Source organism: Phascolarctos cinereus, unplaced genomic scaffold (assembly GCF_003287225.1).
Source record: "Phascolarctos cinereus isolate Bilbo 61053 unplaced genomic scaffold, phaCin_HiC Scaffold_7;HRSCAF=346, whole genome shotgun sequence".
NCBI classification, from domain to species: Eukaryota; Metazoa; Chordata; class Mammalia; order Diprotodontia; family Phascolarctidae; genus Phascolarctos; species Phascolarctos cinereus.
Window position 1 is genome coordinate 16259895 of NW_027556180.1, and position 16986 is coordinate 16276880.

General features: G+C 41.2%; 1 protein-coding gene across 1 annotated transcript in view; it reads right to left on the minus strand.

Annotated features, from left to right (window-relative positions):
• The window catches only part of PLCH1 (phospholipase C eta 1), a 247255-nt gene that overhangs the window by 72416 nt on the left and 157853 nt on the right, over positions 1-16986 (minus strand). The window contains exons 3-5 of the mRNA XM_020988921.2: positions 12337-12483; positions 9125-9368; positions 3372-3501 (exon numbers count right to left, since the gene is read on the minus strand). Of these exons, the coding sequence (XP_020844580.1) occupies positions 3372-3501; positions 9125-9368; positions 12337-12483 (521 nt within the window). The remainder of the gene's footprint in view (positions 1-3371; positions 3502-9124; positions 9369-12336; positions 12484-16986) is intronic.

Here is a 16986-nt window from a genome sequence, read left to right on the forward strand (position 1 = left end):
ATTGGGGGATCTTAATGCTAACTCCACACAAAGAAGGTTGGAGTCCTCTTTGTTCACAGTGATTTGTGGAAAACCACATAAACTCATTTGGTGAGGAGGTCATGATCTTCTCTGGGTCTCTCATTTTTCAAACAGAAAAATTTATAATGAAATTAGCAGTAGTTTTGTATGTCAGACAAAAAATAACAGAGCCTTCACCCACTATATGGATGAGTCATTGTCCTCTTTAAGAGAGCCAGGGAAGAATTTATGACCAAGCAAGAGATAGAGAACGTTATGAAATGCAAAATGTATCATTTCAATTCCATTAAATTAAAGTTTTTACACAAACAAAACCAATGCAACCAAGATTAGAAGGGAAGCAGAACACTGGGAAACAATTTTTACAGCCAAATCTATAAGAATACAAGTCATTCCCCGATTGACAAACGCTCAAAAGATATGAACAGGCAGTTTTCAGATGAAGAAATTAAAGCTACCTCTAGTCATATGAAAAAAATTCTCTAAATCATCATTGATTAGAGAAATGCAAATTAAAACAATTCTGAGGTACCACACCACACCTATCAGATTGGCTAACATGACAAAATAGGAAAATGATAAACGTGGGAGAAAATGGGGGAAAATTGGAATGCTAATGCATTGTTGGTGGAGTTGTAAACTGATCCAACTATTCTGGAGAACAATTTGGAACTATGCCCAAAGGGCTATAAAAAAAACTGTGCATACTCTTTGATCCAGCAATACCATAAAAGGTCTGTATCCCAAAGAGATCATAAAAAGGCGAAAGGACCCACATGTACAAAAATATTTATAGCAGCTATTTTTATGGTGACTAAGAATTGGAAATGGAGGGAATGCCCATCCATTGGGAAATGGCTGAACAAGTTGTAGGATATGAATGTAATGGAATACTATTGGTCCATAAGAAATGGTGAGCTGGCAGACTTCAGAAAAACCTGGAAAGACTTGTATGAACTGATGGTGAGTGACGTGAGCAGAACCAGGAGGACACTGTACACGGCGCAGTTCCGTGACCGACTTTGTTAGACTGGGCTCTTCTGAGCAATGCAGTGAACTAAGGCAAGTCCTAAAGGCTCCTGATGAAAACGCTGCCCCCGCCCAGAGAGAGCCGCGGAGTCTCAGTGCAGATCGGAGTAGACTGTTTTCTTTTTTTTGCTGTCTTTTGTTTTCTTTTTCTCACGGTTTCCATTTTGTTCCAACTCTTATTTCACAACATGACCAATGTGGAACTATGTTAAATATGATCATACATGAATAGCCTGTATCAGAATGCACGCCACCTTGGGGAGGGTGGAGTGAGGGGGGGAATTTAGAATTCAAAATCTTATAAAAGTAATGTTGAAAACTAAAAATAAATTAATTAACCATTTTTTTAAAAGAGAGACCTTTCTGTGTTCTGGCCTGAGTGACCTACTGTCCAGGCTATGAAGAATACAAGGCGAACAGGGCTTTGTTCCAAGGTGTGGCCATCTGAAGGGGAGGCAAGCTTCCTCCCAAAGACAACCTCCATCTCCACATCTAGCCATCCTTTGCTGACCCATAATGCCACAGGGCACAACTGCCTGGGTTCCCATCACCATAGCGACCTCCTTTCCCAGTGCCTACCTTAATCAGCTAGGCAGTGTAGTAAATAGAGTATTGGATTTGGAGCCTACAAGACTCAAATCCTGATACTTACTAGCTGTGTGACCCTGGGGAAGTCTCTTTATCTTCCTGTGCCTCAGTTTCTTCATCTATAAAAGGATTGGGCTCAGTGGCTTCCCATGTCTCTTCCATCTCTAAATCTATAATTCTCTGGTCTCCCAATCCCTGTAGAACACAGACTGGACTCTCTGGGGGCAGACTACCCTTTCTCCCAGAACAACAATAGCTTCAGGTGGATTGCCCTATGCATCCTTCCCACCCACCTCCCTGGTCTGAATTTGAACCAGGCACAACGCTTCATTCTCCTTCCCACTGTACAGAGTTGAATCAGAGCACACAGTAAATAGTTTTTAAGAATGTGGATTTGGGAAATGTTCTCAGCTGAAATATGGAATTAAACATGGAATTGCTAAAAGTGTTTGGGCTTTAAAAAAAGAAATAAAGGTTTGCTTATCACACAATAAAAAAAAATAAACCCTTTGAGGAAGACTTCCTTCTCCATGAAGTCTCTATATGAGGCTAGTTATTAATACCAACAACTGTTATTTTTTTGTCCAAAAGCCTGTAAAAGAATTTGATTCATGGGTACCCTTGATAAATGGAAGGAAGAAATTCTGCAAATCCTGGAAATTGGGTCTACTGGTTATGTTTCTACTAAGGCTTTTTTCCCCCCAAATATGAGCTTGCATGTGAAGACCATATACAAGCAAGGGCGCACAAATGCAGCCAGAATACAGGACAGCCTATCTCTTGTTGATTAAGACTGTACCAGGCCAAGAGGCTCTATTACTTTCTTGACTGATTAGACATTTGAAAACCTTCAGGTCTGAGTGAAATCTTGTCTAAAAGTGAAATGAATGAACATGGAAAGTAGTGGCCTCTTTAAGTATTTGAAAGGCTGTCATTTGGAAGAGGCTTAGATTTATTCTGCTTGGCCTTGGAGGGCAGTGCTAGTAGCCATGAGTGGATGATACAGAGAGGCAGATTTAGGATGGAAGGCCTTCTTAGCTCCTAGAGCTGGTAGGAAATAGGATGTGCAGCCAAGGCAAAGTGACAGGTTTCCTGTCATAGTCAAGGTTTGATGGGCACCTCTCAAGTATGCTGTGACTGGGATTCTCATTCAGGTATAGGTTGAGCTAGACAGCATCTGCGATTCCTGCAACTCAGATTCTATGACTCAAGTAGCAACATCTTATTATGTCAGAATAAAAATGCGCATTTTAGAATGAGACATGGCCACTGTATTAATTTCCCTTTCATGGATTGCCAATTAAAAAAAAATAAAAGTCATTATGTGACAGGGTGATATTGCTGGAGAGGAAGAGGAAAAGGTATTCAGGTTTCTCCAACAAAGTAAATCTCTCTGCTATTATTTGTTGTGGTGGTGGAGGGAGGGGAGAGGGAAAAACTCTATATCTGTGATTTCATCAGTGAGGGAAATTCCTAGTATGGGGATGCCCTCCAGAAATGCAGATAGGCTACTCCTCTGTAATTTAGAATCTTAGAAAATCTCTTGTGGCACCAAGAGGTTAAATGATTTCTCTAAAGCCACACAGCCAACATATGTCATAGACAGGACTTGAACCCAGATCCTTCCTGAGTGCAACTTACCTGCCATCATCTCCATGGATACACTGACATGGGCCTTTCGTAGAATTCTCCACCAACTCCCTTTCGCCTTGGTCTTTATGGACGCAGCTTACCTGAAACATCTGCCGGACTTTTCTCCGAGGCAGGTTCACATTGAGTTTATGCATCAGTTGGTGGATTTCTTCAATGTTCAGTAAGCCATCCCCATTCTTGTCAGCCTCCTCAAAGGTCTGTTTCACCCATGTGAGGCACAAAGGTCAAGGAAATATTCCTCCAAACTTCCCAAAGAGAAAGAGAAGCCCGGACAGTCTTTGAATCACCTTTGCTCTGCCTACAGCAACCCAATTCACACTCAGCAACTTTGCCAACCACACTCATGTTATTACTTATGACATCTACAGCAGTCAGCTGGTGAAGAGTCATGCACTTCATTTTTTCAACTGCCCTTGGAGCTAAAGAACCCAGGCCCCCAGCTCCTAGCCTCAAGCACCCTCTCTCTGTGCTTTCACCTTGCTCCAAGCTCCCCTCCTCTCTGGCTCCTTCCTCAGGCACAACTGCCCACCCAGTGGTCTCTCCAGCACCAGAGCTTCAGGCATAACTTCTCCCTAAGGTTCCTTATAGTCTCACACTCCATTTCTCACATGGAAGCCTGCCTCCCAAGGATCTCATAAATAAACGATAAATTAATTAAATAAAAAATGTTATTGTTTACTTGTTTCAGTCATATCTGACTCTTCATGACCCCATTTAGAGTTTACTTATCAAAGATACTGGAGTGGTTTGCTATTTCCTTCTCCAGCTCATTTGATAGATGTGAAAACTGAGGCAAACAGGGTTAAGCTCAGGGTCACACAGCTAGGAAGTGTCTGAGGTCATATTTGAACTCATGTCCTCCTTATTCCAGGCCTGGCATTCTACCCACTGTGCCACCTAGCTGCCCCAAATTAAATATATGATAAATGAATTAAATGCGAATAATAAATACATGATAAATGAATTAAACTAAGTTGATGAGACTATCTTTTAAATGTATTTAAACATGTTTTATATGTTTAGAGTTCAGGGACATGACTTACAAGTCTTAGTTTATTGTGGCATTTGCAGTCATTTCAATATCTTTTGAAGTTAGGATTAGGCTCTTGGTCAGGAATACAGCCCTTTTTGAATAACATTAGGATTCTAAATCAAGAGCAGGAAAGGACTGAGGAGGCCAAGAACTATGGTCAGTTTCCCCTCTCCTCCAAGCTACAGATTTTCTGGACCTGACTGTTTTCTCTTCTCTTGCTATAGTGAAAAGATTCCTGGATTTGAATGTCAACCCTGCTATTTACTACCAGTATGACTCTGGGCAATTCACTTACTAATTTCTGGGCCTCAGTTTCCTCACCTATTCTAGCTCTAAATCCCATGATACTATGATCTCTAAACATAAAGATTTGGTTTAAACACACACACACACACACACACACACACACACACACACACACAATTCTTCCCTCTAGCAATATCATACACATTAGAAGAATCAATTGCAAGTCAAGTATTCTGACATCTTAAAGCTGTTCTTCATGATTAAGGACGACATGGACCTTTCCAAGGAAGCACCGAGTAAATTATTCATATTTAATATGCCCAGAAAATCAAAAAAGGAAGATTCTTCTGGTTACATGAAATGGAGAATGGTTAAGATGAATAAAGAACAGATAGATTTTCTAGCCAGAAACTGGGAAGCAATGTTTAAAACACAGTGGGAGTGTAAGATATCAAAGGAGTCTGTAATTTAACACAGTATGGAACATAATTCAACTAACATTTATCAAGTGCTTACTATATGCCAGGCATGATTCTGGGTGCTAACAATACAAAACCGAAAAATATCAACATAGTTACTGGCCACTGGGGTCTCAGAGCCCAGTCAGGAAAAAGAAAAGCTCAAAAAAAAAATCTCTGGAAAAAAATGATAAGGGAGAGTGATAATAGCTTGCACATTTACGTAGTTTTTGTTGTTGTTCAGTTGCTTTCAGTTGTGTCCAACTCTTCATGACCCTATTTGGGATTTTCTTGGCGAAGATACTGGAAAAATTTGTCATTTCCTTCTCCAGCTCATTTTACAGATGAGAAAACTGATGCAGAATGAAGTGACTTGCCCAGGGTCACATAACTAACATCCAAGGCCAGATTTGAACTCATGAAGATAAATCTTCCTGACTCCAGGCCCTGTACTCTATCCACTGTACCACCTAGCTATCCCATTTATGTAGTGCTTTTTAACTATTATCTCACTTTATCGTCATAACAACCCTGAGAAGTAGGTGCTAGTATTATCATCATCCCCATTTTAGAGATGAAGAAACTGAGGTAGATAGAGGTTAAGCAATTTGCCTAGGGTCACACAACTAGTAAATACCTAAGACTGAATTTGAACTCTAGTCTTCCTGACTCCAGGCTCAGTACTTTATGCACTCTGGCACCACCTAGCTGTCACTGGGGAAAATAACTTTCACCTGGGTTCAAGAAAAAAACACTTCATGGAACAGGTAGCCTCTGAGGTAGAACTTGGAGGGGTGAAGGATTTCAATAAGTAGAAAGATTGGGGGGAGTGCACTCCAAGAGTAAGGGACAGTCCACATGACTGACACAAGCAATAAACAGGCTGACATCAGGGGATGATTAGTAGTCAAATTAGTTGGAACATAGATTATTTTAAAGGGAGTAGAGTGAAATAAGGTTGAGAAAGTAGGTGGGAGACAGAGTGTAGAGAACTTTGAATGCCAGACCAAGGAATTTATTCCTATTATCCATTTTTTTTAGCAAAGGATATAGTGTCATTTTTATTGGTCCAATATGTCTATGTTTACATGGAGGCACCATATTGCATTTTAAACTAAAGAGATTTTTTTTTACCATGTAAGATTTATTATCTTCTATGTTCAACATCTATTCACCATTGAAATTCTTAATCTTAAGTGAAATCCATAAATAGTGAAAGAACCTATATTCTCTTCAGTTAATGTAATTATCTGTGTGTCCAATTAGGGATTTCATACAGTCATGACGGCCTATGCTAAATTCTGCAGATCTATGTGTATCAGAAGGATTCCCTTTTTACCAGACCATGACTTCAGCTGATGTTTGCTTTCCCTGCCCACTTTATTTGAACTAATTCCTTTACCTATCTCCTCTCTCCTCTGATAGCACAGGCAACTATCAAATTTCTAGTGAGATTGTCTCCTGGTGACTACTGGGGCTGTGGTCTCTTTCTAGCTGGTGCTTTTTTCAGAGTTATTTTATGCTGCAGCTCCTAACCTGCCAACCTTGTTAATACAAACATGACAAGCTGTCAGTCCCCAGAAGAGAGACACAAACAAATATGAGCAGCTTCTAAAAACTGTCCGTGAATGTAATAAACGGAGGTATGTGTGATGTGTAGCTACTTCAAGGATAGTGAGTCAACGTGTCAGGAAATGCCCTGGTATCTTGGGATGTCATCCTCCCTAGCCATCCAAGGTGAGGAAACATTTCCCTGAAATAAAATTTCAAAGTTGCAGGAGGTAAGAGGCGAAAGCAAAAACAAAAACAAAACAACCTATAATGCATGGGCCGAATCCTGGAAGAAGTGCAAGGGATCTTCCCCAGAAAAGATGCCATTTTAACTGCTGCTTGGGGGGGGGGGGCAGCTGACTTCTAAGGAGGCAGGGAAGCATTTGTTGCTACATTTCAAAGCAACCAACTGGCAGGTATTAAGTACCCCCAAAGTGTGTCTTCTGGGAGAATATAATCTCCTTCAGGTCAGGGACTGTTTCGTTTCTCCTGCTGTATGCTTGGCGTAGTGTCTTATACTGAGCAGGTCTAATTTAGATAATACTATAAAGCGCTATGCAAACCTTTACCAATCAAATGAATGTTAGCAATTGTTATTGTTGCTCATGAGTATCTAAGTCTAAGATGGTTACAAAAAAGATACAAAGTAGATATATGTATATATGTATGCCTGCACAGACTTCTGCTTGTGAGAGTGTGTTCACTGCACCCGAGCCCAGCTGAATATCCTAAAAATGCTTCTTCGTTCAAATGGATCAATACAAATCCATCACATTTCCTACCAACAAGCATCTCGAAACACAGGGCAGGATTTTTTAGCTACTCTGTATCATTATTTTTTAATCCCCAAAAGAAGGGAGCCTTTCAAACCCTGCAAGTAGATCAAGTGGGTCACAGACCTGCAGAACCACAAGAATCCTCTCCATTAAGGACATGGATACAAGCTGAGCTTTTCCAGTGGAGCAAGGGAGTCTCATTAACGACAGACTCACATTTACTTGGTGCTTTGGAGCTTACAAGGCAATTTTCTCACAAGAATCTTGTGAGCTGGGAAGTCAACACACTAGATGATGAAACCGAGGCCCGCTGACTTGCCCATGGTCAAGGAGCTAGGAAGTGTCAGAGGCAGGATTCCCACCCAGATCTCCTGACAAAAGTCCAGGGCTTTTGCTACTACTCTGAGTAGCCTCATCACTAAGTCCAACCTTATATATCTATCAGCAACAGAAGGTGGGCCTTAGATTTGAGCAGACTCAGGTTTGAAGCTGGCCTCCATAATTTAACTGTGCAATCACAGGCACGTCATTAAACCTTCTGGGTTCAGTTTGCTTACCTACAAAATGAGGACTAGTCCTGAGGTTCCTTCCAGCTCTAGAATCCTACAATCTCAGCCACTTGCTACATGTGAGCAATGGAGCAAATTGCTTCACTTCCCCGGACCTCAGTTTCCTCATCTGTAAAATGAGGAGGTTGTGCTAAATGAGCTCTAAGGACACAGCTCTAGATCCAAGGTGCTATGGAAGAGGCCTTGAAAATCTTAAAATCACTTCTGAATAACTCGTATTGTTATCATGATCATTATAACAACCCGCAACAATCTGACTTCCTCTGGACTGTTACTCTGCTCAGGGTCCATTCCACAGCCAAGGAAAGAGACTCTGGTCCAAGAAAGCGGGGGAAAAAGATTTTCTGTAGATCAGTGCACTGCTTTATGGGAGACGACTGAAAGCTTCTTCTGAAGACAAAAACATCTACGAGAGGTTCCTCGCTCTTGGCCAAGAGGGCGGCATGGAAGGAGGGTGAGCTAAACTCCGGCTTCCCTGAAAACAACAGTTATGGGTGATAGAAGAAGCTTGTGTCAGAGCCCAGGCAGTCTGAAACCTCCACAGCTTCTATGCTGATGGTGCCAAGGGCTGAGGGGGACATAGAGGCATGACAACGGAGAGAGGGAAGGCCCAACTTTGAGCTTCAAATCTAAGAAAACAAAGTAACAGAGGCACATTAGAACCAAAGTTTTAAGGATGGGCATGGGGCCTAGACCTGTAATTTCATTGCTATGGAAAGACCAAGGTGAGAAAATCTCTTTTACCAAAGAAGCTTGGAATTCACATTTATTTATTTATAATATTTATTTTATTATAATTATCTATTATGTAGTTATATATTAAACTATGTAAATATGTTTATTATAATGTATAATCATGTTTTATATATAATTTATTTAATTTATATTTTATTATTATTATTATTATGTAAAGTGGATATTCCTGTCATTTTACATGGTTTCTTACTGAGATTTTATATATAAATTATAAAATATTTCCCCCTCCCCCTAAAAAAATCAATTAAAAAAAAAAAGGTTGGTCCCTGCTCTATAACAGTCTTGGAGAGTTGCCTAGAATTTGGCTAGAACCAGAGGAAATACTTAATAAAATAAAGACATAGTACAACATAGATAATGTTAACTTCTGGTTTTCTGCAGGGATCCCTTTCTATTTGAGATCCACAGCAGTGGCCTAGGAGCTGAGATCTCAGCAAAGGATATTGGTCGTGAGTTCTCCTTCGTTTGGCAAGAGAGTCCTCGTCACTGATTCCAGCCATCAGGTACTTCAAGCCAGTGATCCAGGTCCTCGCCTCCTCGGGGTTGGAGGTGATGAGATCCAGGGACTCCATGTGGTTTCCATGGTAGATGGTGAAACAGCAGCTTGGGTCAAAGTTCCCCTCAGCCTGTCGGTGGAAGATCTCGGATTGCCGGCCCTCAGTGACTTTGTAAATCGAATCGATAATTACTGTGAAGGAAAGGGAATTCAGAGACAAAGAGCTAGTGAGGATACACGTGGAGATCAAGGAACATGGGAAGGGCCACTGTATCTGGGCCAGAGCCAGACGGGAGCAAATAAAATGCCAGCACTGCCCTGTCCTCAGAGAGGCCTCCCAGGAAAAGCAGCATCCCTGAGAGAGGCAGGAGAACACTCCTTGTAAACCACATGAGGCCCCACCACCACCAGGGGAAATTGGGTTAGTAAAAAGGCGATTGGGAAATACCATAAGCATACTACATGGAATAGATGCTGCACCTGTGGTTTCACTGGTTCCACCAGACCTCCCTCCACCAATGCAGGGCAGCATCTTCTCTGCAGCTTACAGTCTTAGGGTTAAGGGAGGCCCTGAGAAAGTGAGTGACTTGCACACAGCAAGTAAGGTCAGAAAAAGGACCTGAACCCAGGTCTTCCTAAATTTTTTTTTAATGTAAAACCTTCCCATTTTGGTCATTTTTGTACAAAAAGATTCGAATGAAAGAAAAAAGGTGAACAATAGCATGCTTCAGTCAGTCTTCAGTCAATATCAGTTCTTTCTCTAGAGGCAGATAGCATGCTTCCTCATGAGTCCTTTGGGATTGTTGTGGATCGTCGTATTGCTGAGAAGAGCTAAAGTCACTCACAATTCGTCATCGAACAGCCTTGCTGTTACATGACTCTCTCTAATTTCAAGGCCACTTCTCTATCCACAACCTCAGGCTGTTACAGCAAACATAATAGCCACCTGCAGGAGATTCAGAGGGGGAGGAAGGAATCAAACCAAGAGGAGGTGCTGGCCTTCTACAGTTTGCCCCTCCAACTGCGGGAGAGCTCATTCACCCAGCATGAATTTACGGAGCTCCTTCTGTGTGCTAGACCGGCGCTGAGGCTCAGTCATTGCTTTCAAAGAGCTTCTAATACGGTTTCTCCAACTAAGACTGTTACAAGGACAAGTGCATGGACTGTGGAGTCAGAGAAGCTGGCTGGAAGCCAGCAGGTGACACCGACTATCTGTGTGAATGCGTCTGGGCCTCAGTTTCCTCATCTCTAAATGAGGGAGTTGGGCTCCATAATTTCTGAGGTTCCTTCCATGACACCCAGAGAATTCCTCCCAGGAGCAACAGGCCACCATTGCTTGGGAGCATTAAATGGTTCCTTCACACAGCAGGAGTGCAATAAACGTCTGTTGAATTCATGCTTGCAGCAAAAACACGATCCGATCAATTATTCCCCCAGTTTATAAGTGATCAGAATTAAACTCAACGGGCTCACAAAAGGCAGAAGTGTGGTAAGCACACAAATTCTCTCACACCCTTATACATTTGACCTTTGGTCATTATGGGAGCAGAGATTTAGAAGTGGAAGTGACATCAGAGCCCACTGAGTCAAAGCCCTTCATGTTACAGATGGGGAAACTGAGACTCAGAGAGGTAAGGTGACTTGTCCAGCATCACCCATCTAGTAAATGTCGGAGGCAGGGGAGCATAGATTGGGATCTTCCCCATCAAAACTCATCTATGATTTGGTAGATAAGTCCAAGGGAGCTGCCTAAGGCTCTAAGAAGTTAAGTTAGGGGCTGCCCAGAGTCATACTAGAACTGAGAAATGGTAGAGGTAGGATCTGAACCCAGGACTTTCTACTGACCCTGCACATGATCTACTACGCATCTTGCCTCAACTCAGAAGACTAGAGCTAACTGAAAAACTGAGGAGGGCCGTTTAAGACTCAGCTTTCAGAAAGAGTTTCTCCATGAAAATCTGAGGTATATAGAAGCACAGGTAGTAATTTAGGAGTAATTTTCTCAATGAAATATTGTATTTGGACCAGTTCTTAATTGATAGTTTCTCAGGGGTTCTCACCCTTTTTAGGGGGTCACAGACCCCTCTGTCAGCCTCCGTAAGCCTATGACCTCTTCTCAGAGAATGTTTTGTTATCCACATTCATAAGTGAAGAAAGTACTAAATTTCAGTTGGAAGTCAGTAAGGACAAAGACGTATTTTTTCCCAATCTAAGTTCACAGACTTCCTGAAATGTATCCACAGATCCTTTGGGAGACTGTAGATACCAGGTTAAGAACCCCTGCTCTCTATTAATCAAAGCCCTAGGGCCTTTTAGGTGATCACTGTGGTATTGCAGAAACTAGAAAAGGGCAAACTATAAAACAAAAAGCCTGATTGTGGACTTTTCTGTCAGTCTGGAAAGTAATTTGAGGTATGAGCTAAAAACAAAATAAAACAAAACAAACAGACAAAAACCACAGCCCCAACAACATTATTTCTCTTTCATTAAACCCTGTGGCATCATTCAGCAAATTTCCAATTTCACATTCTGTTTTTCAGCTGAACCAATTGGGTTGGGGTGCACATATTTCTCCTAATTTCTCCCCCCATACACTTATTACTGTTCTTTCTTCTTATTACCAGCCTACATGTCCCAGGGGCAAAGGGGGCAATCAAATACCTATTATTTTCCACCGGTCAATTTTTTCCATAAATCCAAAGGCCACATATGATGCATCTTAACATCAAAAATGTTTGCTGGATAACAACAACAAAAGAAAACTAAAGAAATCCACACTTCAGGAATTCCTGCAATGTTTATGGGGAATTTTTAAAAATCAACCTCTTGTCTGCCAAGGGCAGTGACCAATTCTTTGTGCCCACTCCCTTCAGTAAGATCGGAAGTTGGGACAAATATCATCTCACATGATCTCTTTATCCTACAGAGTCTCGACCTGGGGATCTGTGGACTTGGGTTTTTTGCTATATTTTGATAAATGTATTTCCAACACAATTGGTTTCCTGAGCAATCCTGGGTATTTTATTTTATGTCTTTAAAACCCTGAGAATCAGTAGGCTTTACTAGACTGCCAAAGAGCTCCATGGCACCAAAAAAGCTTAGGAATCACTAATGTGTTGCTCTCCCCAGGCAGAAAGTGAACCCACAAGGTCAACCTTACTTTTTGCCTTCTCGCTTTTCCGGGAGGGCCGCCATCGCAGCCGCGTGCGGTGCTCATCCAGGTAAAAGAGCCGTACCAGGCCTTTGCTTCCACTCTTCAGTTTGATCATCTGGGTCCCAGACTGCATTACACTCATGCATCTTTCAACTGTAAAGGAGATGAGCATATGTTTAACCCCTGCTCAACAAAGGCATGTGACGCCTACTAGACATCTCAAGGTCAGACAAAATGTCAGATTGGCAACCAAAGGCTCCAAGAAGTGAAAGACAACTGGTTCAGGCACACAACAGCTAGTAGGAATCTTGATGTCACCACACACTGGACTGGCAACCAAAGACAACTGGGAACTGTGGAAACTGCGCTGCTAAAGGAAATGTGTCATCTGGCACCCAGTCAGGTCATGCAAGCTAACTCAAGCTTTAAGGAAAGTAAACCCATCACGACGATGCTTTCCCAAAGCTCTCCTTTGTTCTAAGTAACAACATCATGCTTTCTGTTAGGAGACTCATGTTGACTTGCATTTGTCATTTCGATTTATATTCATCACAAAGAAGCTCTGCCAAAGTTTTCTTAATTTTAAAACAGCAAGCTTCAAAAGGTGTCTTATTTTAATGCTTCTAAAATTTCGTTTCACAGCCATGATTGAAAGTCTTACAAATTAAAATAGAACATTGGTTGCTAGATCAAACTAAGCTTGAATTTTTTTTTCTTCTGTGGAAGTTGTTTATTACTCAAAAAACCAGTAATACCAAAGTCAAAGTTATTTAATGTCACAGAACAGTCTCTGTTTTGAGATGGATCATGCAAAGGCATGTTTAAGATGGCCTTCCATTTACACCATATACATCTTGAATATATATATAGTGATATGAATATTAGAATGTAAGTCCCTTGGGGGAAGGGAGTTTTTTGTCTTTCTTTTGTAATTCTAATGATTAGCACAGTAACTGGCACATAGGAATTGATTAATAAATGCTTGCTGACTGTGTGAGTTTCTAAAATTAATAAGACTTCTAAAAATACTTTGTTTTGAATCACAGAGAATAAACCATTTTTAAATTAACAATTTTAATTTGCAGTGTTTGCGCGTGGAATTGAAAAGAATAAGGCATATTGGATAGGAGACTGGACTAGAAATGAAATGACCTATTACCTAATTTGGTTGGTTTGTTTGTTTTTTCAGTTTTGAATTCTCTCCCTCCTACCTTTCCCTCCCCCCATTGAGCACTCAAGAAATATGATACCCATTATACACATGAAATCACACAAACCATATTTCCACATTGGGAAGGTCTAGACTTAACTCGATTGGATAGGGCTTGGTGCAAATGAGACCAAGGTCATAGGGCAGATTTCTCTACAGGTCAGCCATCAGCTTAGATTGCCTTTGTACCCTTGATTAGAAGAAGCATCGGGAGAGAGAAAGTGTACAGGAACTATAGAATGTTAGAGCTTGGAAGGGTCTTTGAGATCATCTATCTCCTTATCACACAAAGGAGTATGCATAGATTAGAACTAATCCATCACTATATCCTCATCTCTTAACACAGTGCCCAGCACATAGTAGGTGCTTAATAAATGTTTATTGATTGACTCTTAAAAATTAATTCATAGTTTCCACTAGGCAACCCAGGAAGCAAGCATGGTTATTGAGCATTTACCATTCAATTCAACAAGCATTTTATTGAATGCTACTATGTGCCTAAAACTATACTGGCAGCTGGGGCTGCAAATACAAAAATAAAATACTCCCTGCTCTCAAAGAGCTTACATTCTACTAGAGACAATGGTCTACCATGTGCAAGGTCCTCTGAAAGATAGTGAGAGATGTACAAAGAAATAGAAGACAAGAGTTTCTACTCTCAAGGATGCTAGTACTGTGCTAAGGACTGAATATTAAATATTAGATTTAGGGGTGGAAAGAACCCAAGAGATCACTTATAGTTCAACCCCTACACATACCAATGTGTTAAATACAGAAAAATGAGGCCTTAGGAAGTCAAGGGACTTGCCCAGGGTGACCCAGGTAGTAAGTAGGAGGGCCAGGATTTGAACCAACATCCTCCAATTCAAGGCAGCTGATGGCACAGTAATAGAGTCCTCGAACTGGCATCAGGAAGATCTGAGTTCAAATTTATCCTCAGATACTCACTAGCTGTGTGACATTGGGCAAGTCACTTTACATTCTTCAGCCTCAGTTTCCTTACATATAAAATGGGGATAGTAAAAGCACCTACTTTGCAGGGTTGCTGTGAGGATCAAATGAAATGATATTTGTAAAAAAAAAAACCACTTAGCACAATTCCTGGCACACAGTAGGCACTACATAAATGTGTGTTCCCTTCTCTTCTTTTTCCTTCCCTCAAATTACAAGTTCAGTGTTTTTTTTTCCCACTACAGCCATGTTTCCTCTGTTTGGGCAGGAATGGTCAAAGATGGCTTCATGTTGGGAAGTAAACTTGAACTTGGCCCAAGGAATAAGCTTTTAGATAAGTGGAGAAGAATGGGAAGGGTATTCTAGGGGAAAGGTAACAGCACGAGCAAGGGAATGTGGTTGGAAAAGAACATGTCATGCTTTATGTTTAATAAATGCTTATTGAATTAGCTTAAGTAGAGCTGAGGGCTGGTGAAGAGGAGTCATGGGAAATAAGGCTGGACAAGTAAAGTAAAAGTCAGACTATAGAGGGTCTTGATTATCAGGGTGAGAAGCTTGACCTTCAGCCTGCAGGCAATGGGGAGCCATAGGAGGGTTCAGAGCAGGGGAGTGACATGATGAAAGCAATACTTTAGGAAGAATAATGGGGTCCTCCAGAAGAGCCCAGCTGGGATGCATCATACTGCAGGGGTGAACCTAGATTCTAGAAAGCTGTGTCAGCAATACATAAGTCTTACCAAGCAGTCACTAAGCATTTATTCAGTGCTTGTTCTGTGTCAGACACTGGGCTAAGGGCTAGATATACAAAGAGAGGCCCCAAAGACACGCACACAGTTCCTGCCCTCCAGGAGCATACATTGTGACAAGGAGGACAACATGTCAAGTACATATGAGATATATGCAGTACAGAGGGAAGGCAATCTAAAAGGGGATGGCACTAGTGGCCAGGGGGATCAGGAAAGATTTCCTACAGACGGAAGAAATAAAGGTGGAAAGACCTGAAGTTTCAGCAACAGACTGGACACACGCTGTCCAAGGGTAAGCCTACATTAGGAAAGGTTGGCCACCAGATGACAAACTTTCTTGACCATAAGAACCCAAGAGAAGCTAGAGAGTATTACGGGAAGAGGCTCAGACATGGAGTCAGGAGGGACCCAGGATCATATTCTGACTCCAATAATGACTACCTGTGTAACCATGGGCAGAACAGGAAACTTCATTTTCCTCATCTGGAAAATAGGGACAATATCAATAATGTCTGCTTTACTGAGTTATAATGAACCTCATATAAAATAACATAGCACTTTAGGGTTCACAAAGTCCTATGATAAGGTATCTCATTTTATCTTTATAGCAACCCCAAGTGTTACTATTATCAGCTAATATCATTATTTACAAGTTTAAAAACTGAGGTAGAAACAAGTTTAGTGATTTGCTCAGGGTCACACAGCTAGTAAGAATCTGAGACAAGATTCAGCCCCAGGTCCTCCTGAATCCAAGGTCACTGCTGTTACCCCCTGAATCATACATGCAAAGTGCTTTGTGAATGTTCAAACACTAAATAAATGTCAGTAATTTGTTATTACCTGCTAAGGCATGCAGGGATAACTGTTGGCATCGGTGGAGATAGTACCCATAGAGATGAAATGAGAACTAACCAGAGGATTACAGAAGTATACTGGCAATGATGCCTAGGTTAGATAAGCCAGAAGGAGGTACAAAGTGATGAGGGCTTGGACTCAGGTGGAAAAGTAAGCATAACCTATCAGGAAATCAACAAACATTTATAAAGTTCCATGTGCCAGGCACTGTGCTGGCGGCTGGCATGCAAAGATGAACAGTCTTTGCCCCCAAGCAAGTCTACAATCTATCAAGGAGATGATGTACACATATATGCATTTATATACATATTCACATATAAACATATATATGTATGTTATTTACTATATCAATGCAAAGTAATCACCAAGATATATGTACATTGTATTTCTACACACAGAATCTGGTTTCCCTTTTCTTTCAACCCTTCTACTAGAATGTAAGCTCCCTGAGGACAGGGACTATTTTGTTTTTGTCCTTGTATTCTCAATACCTTCAGGCCACGGTGCCTCTTTTTTTTTTTTTTAAATCCAGGACTGTGATTTCATCACTATAAGAAACTCTCAATGAAGAAATACTTTATAGCAATGCACATCAAGAAATCTGCAACATGTAGCCTTAGAGAGGGGCCTGGGAGTGCAGAGGAGCTGTCCAGGGTCCTGCAGTTAGTGTATGTCCAAGGCAGAGCGTGAAGCCAGGTGTTCCAGACTCCGAAGCCAGCTTTCTATCAGCTATGCCCTGCTGCCTTCCCCTCTGCACAGACTAGGAGTGGAATAAATGCTAGGTGAGTTTCCATTGCTTTTCCCCATATAAATCCTTACAACTGGTACCTCAACATTTTGTACAGGAAGACCTCAGAAAAAAATGTAACAGAAGTGACATTTCTTGAGAACTAA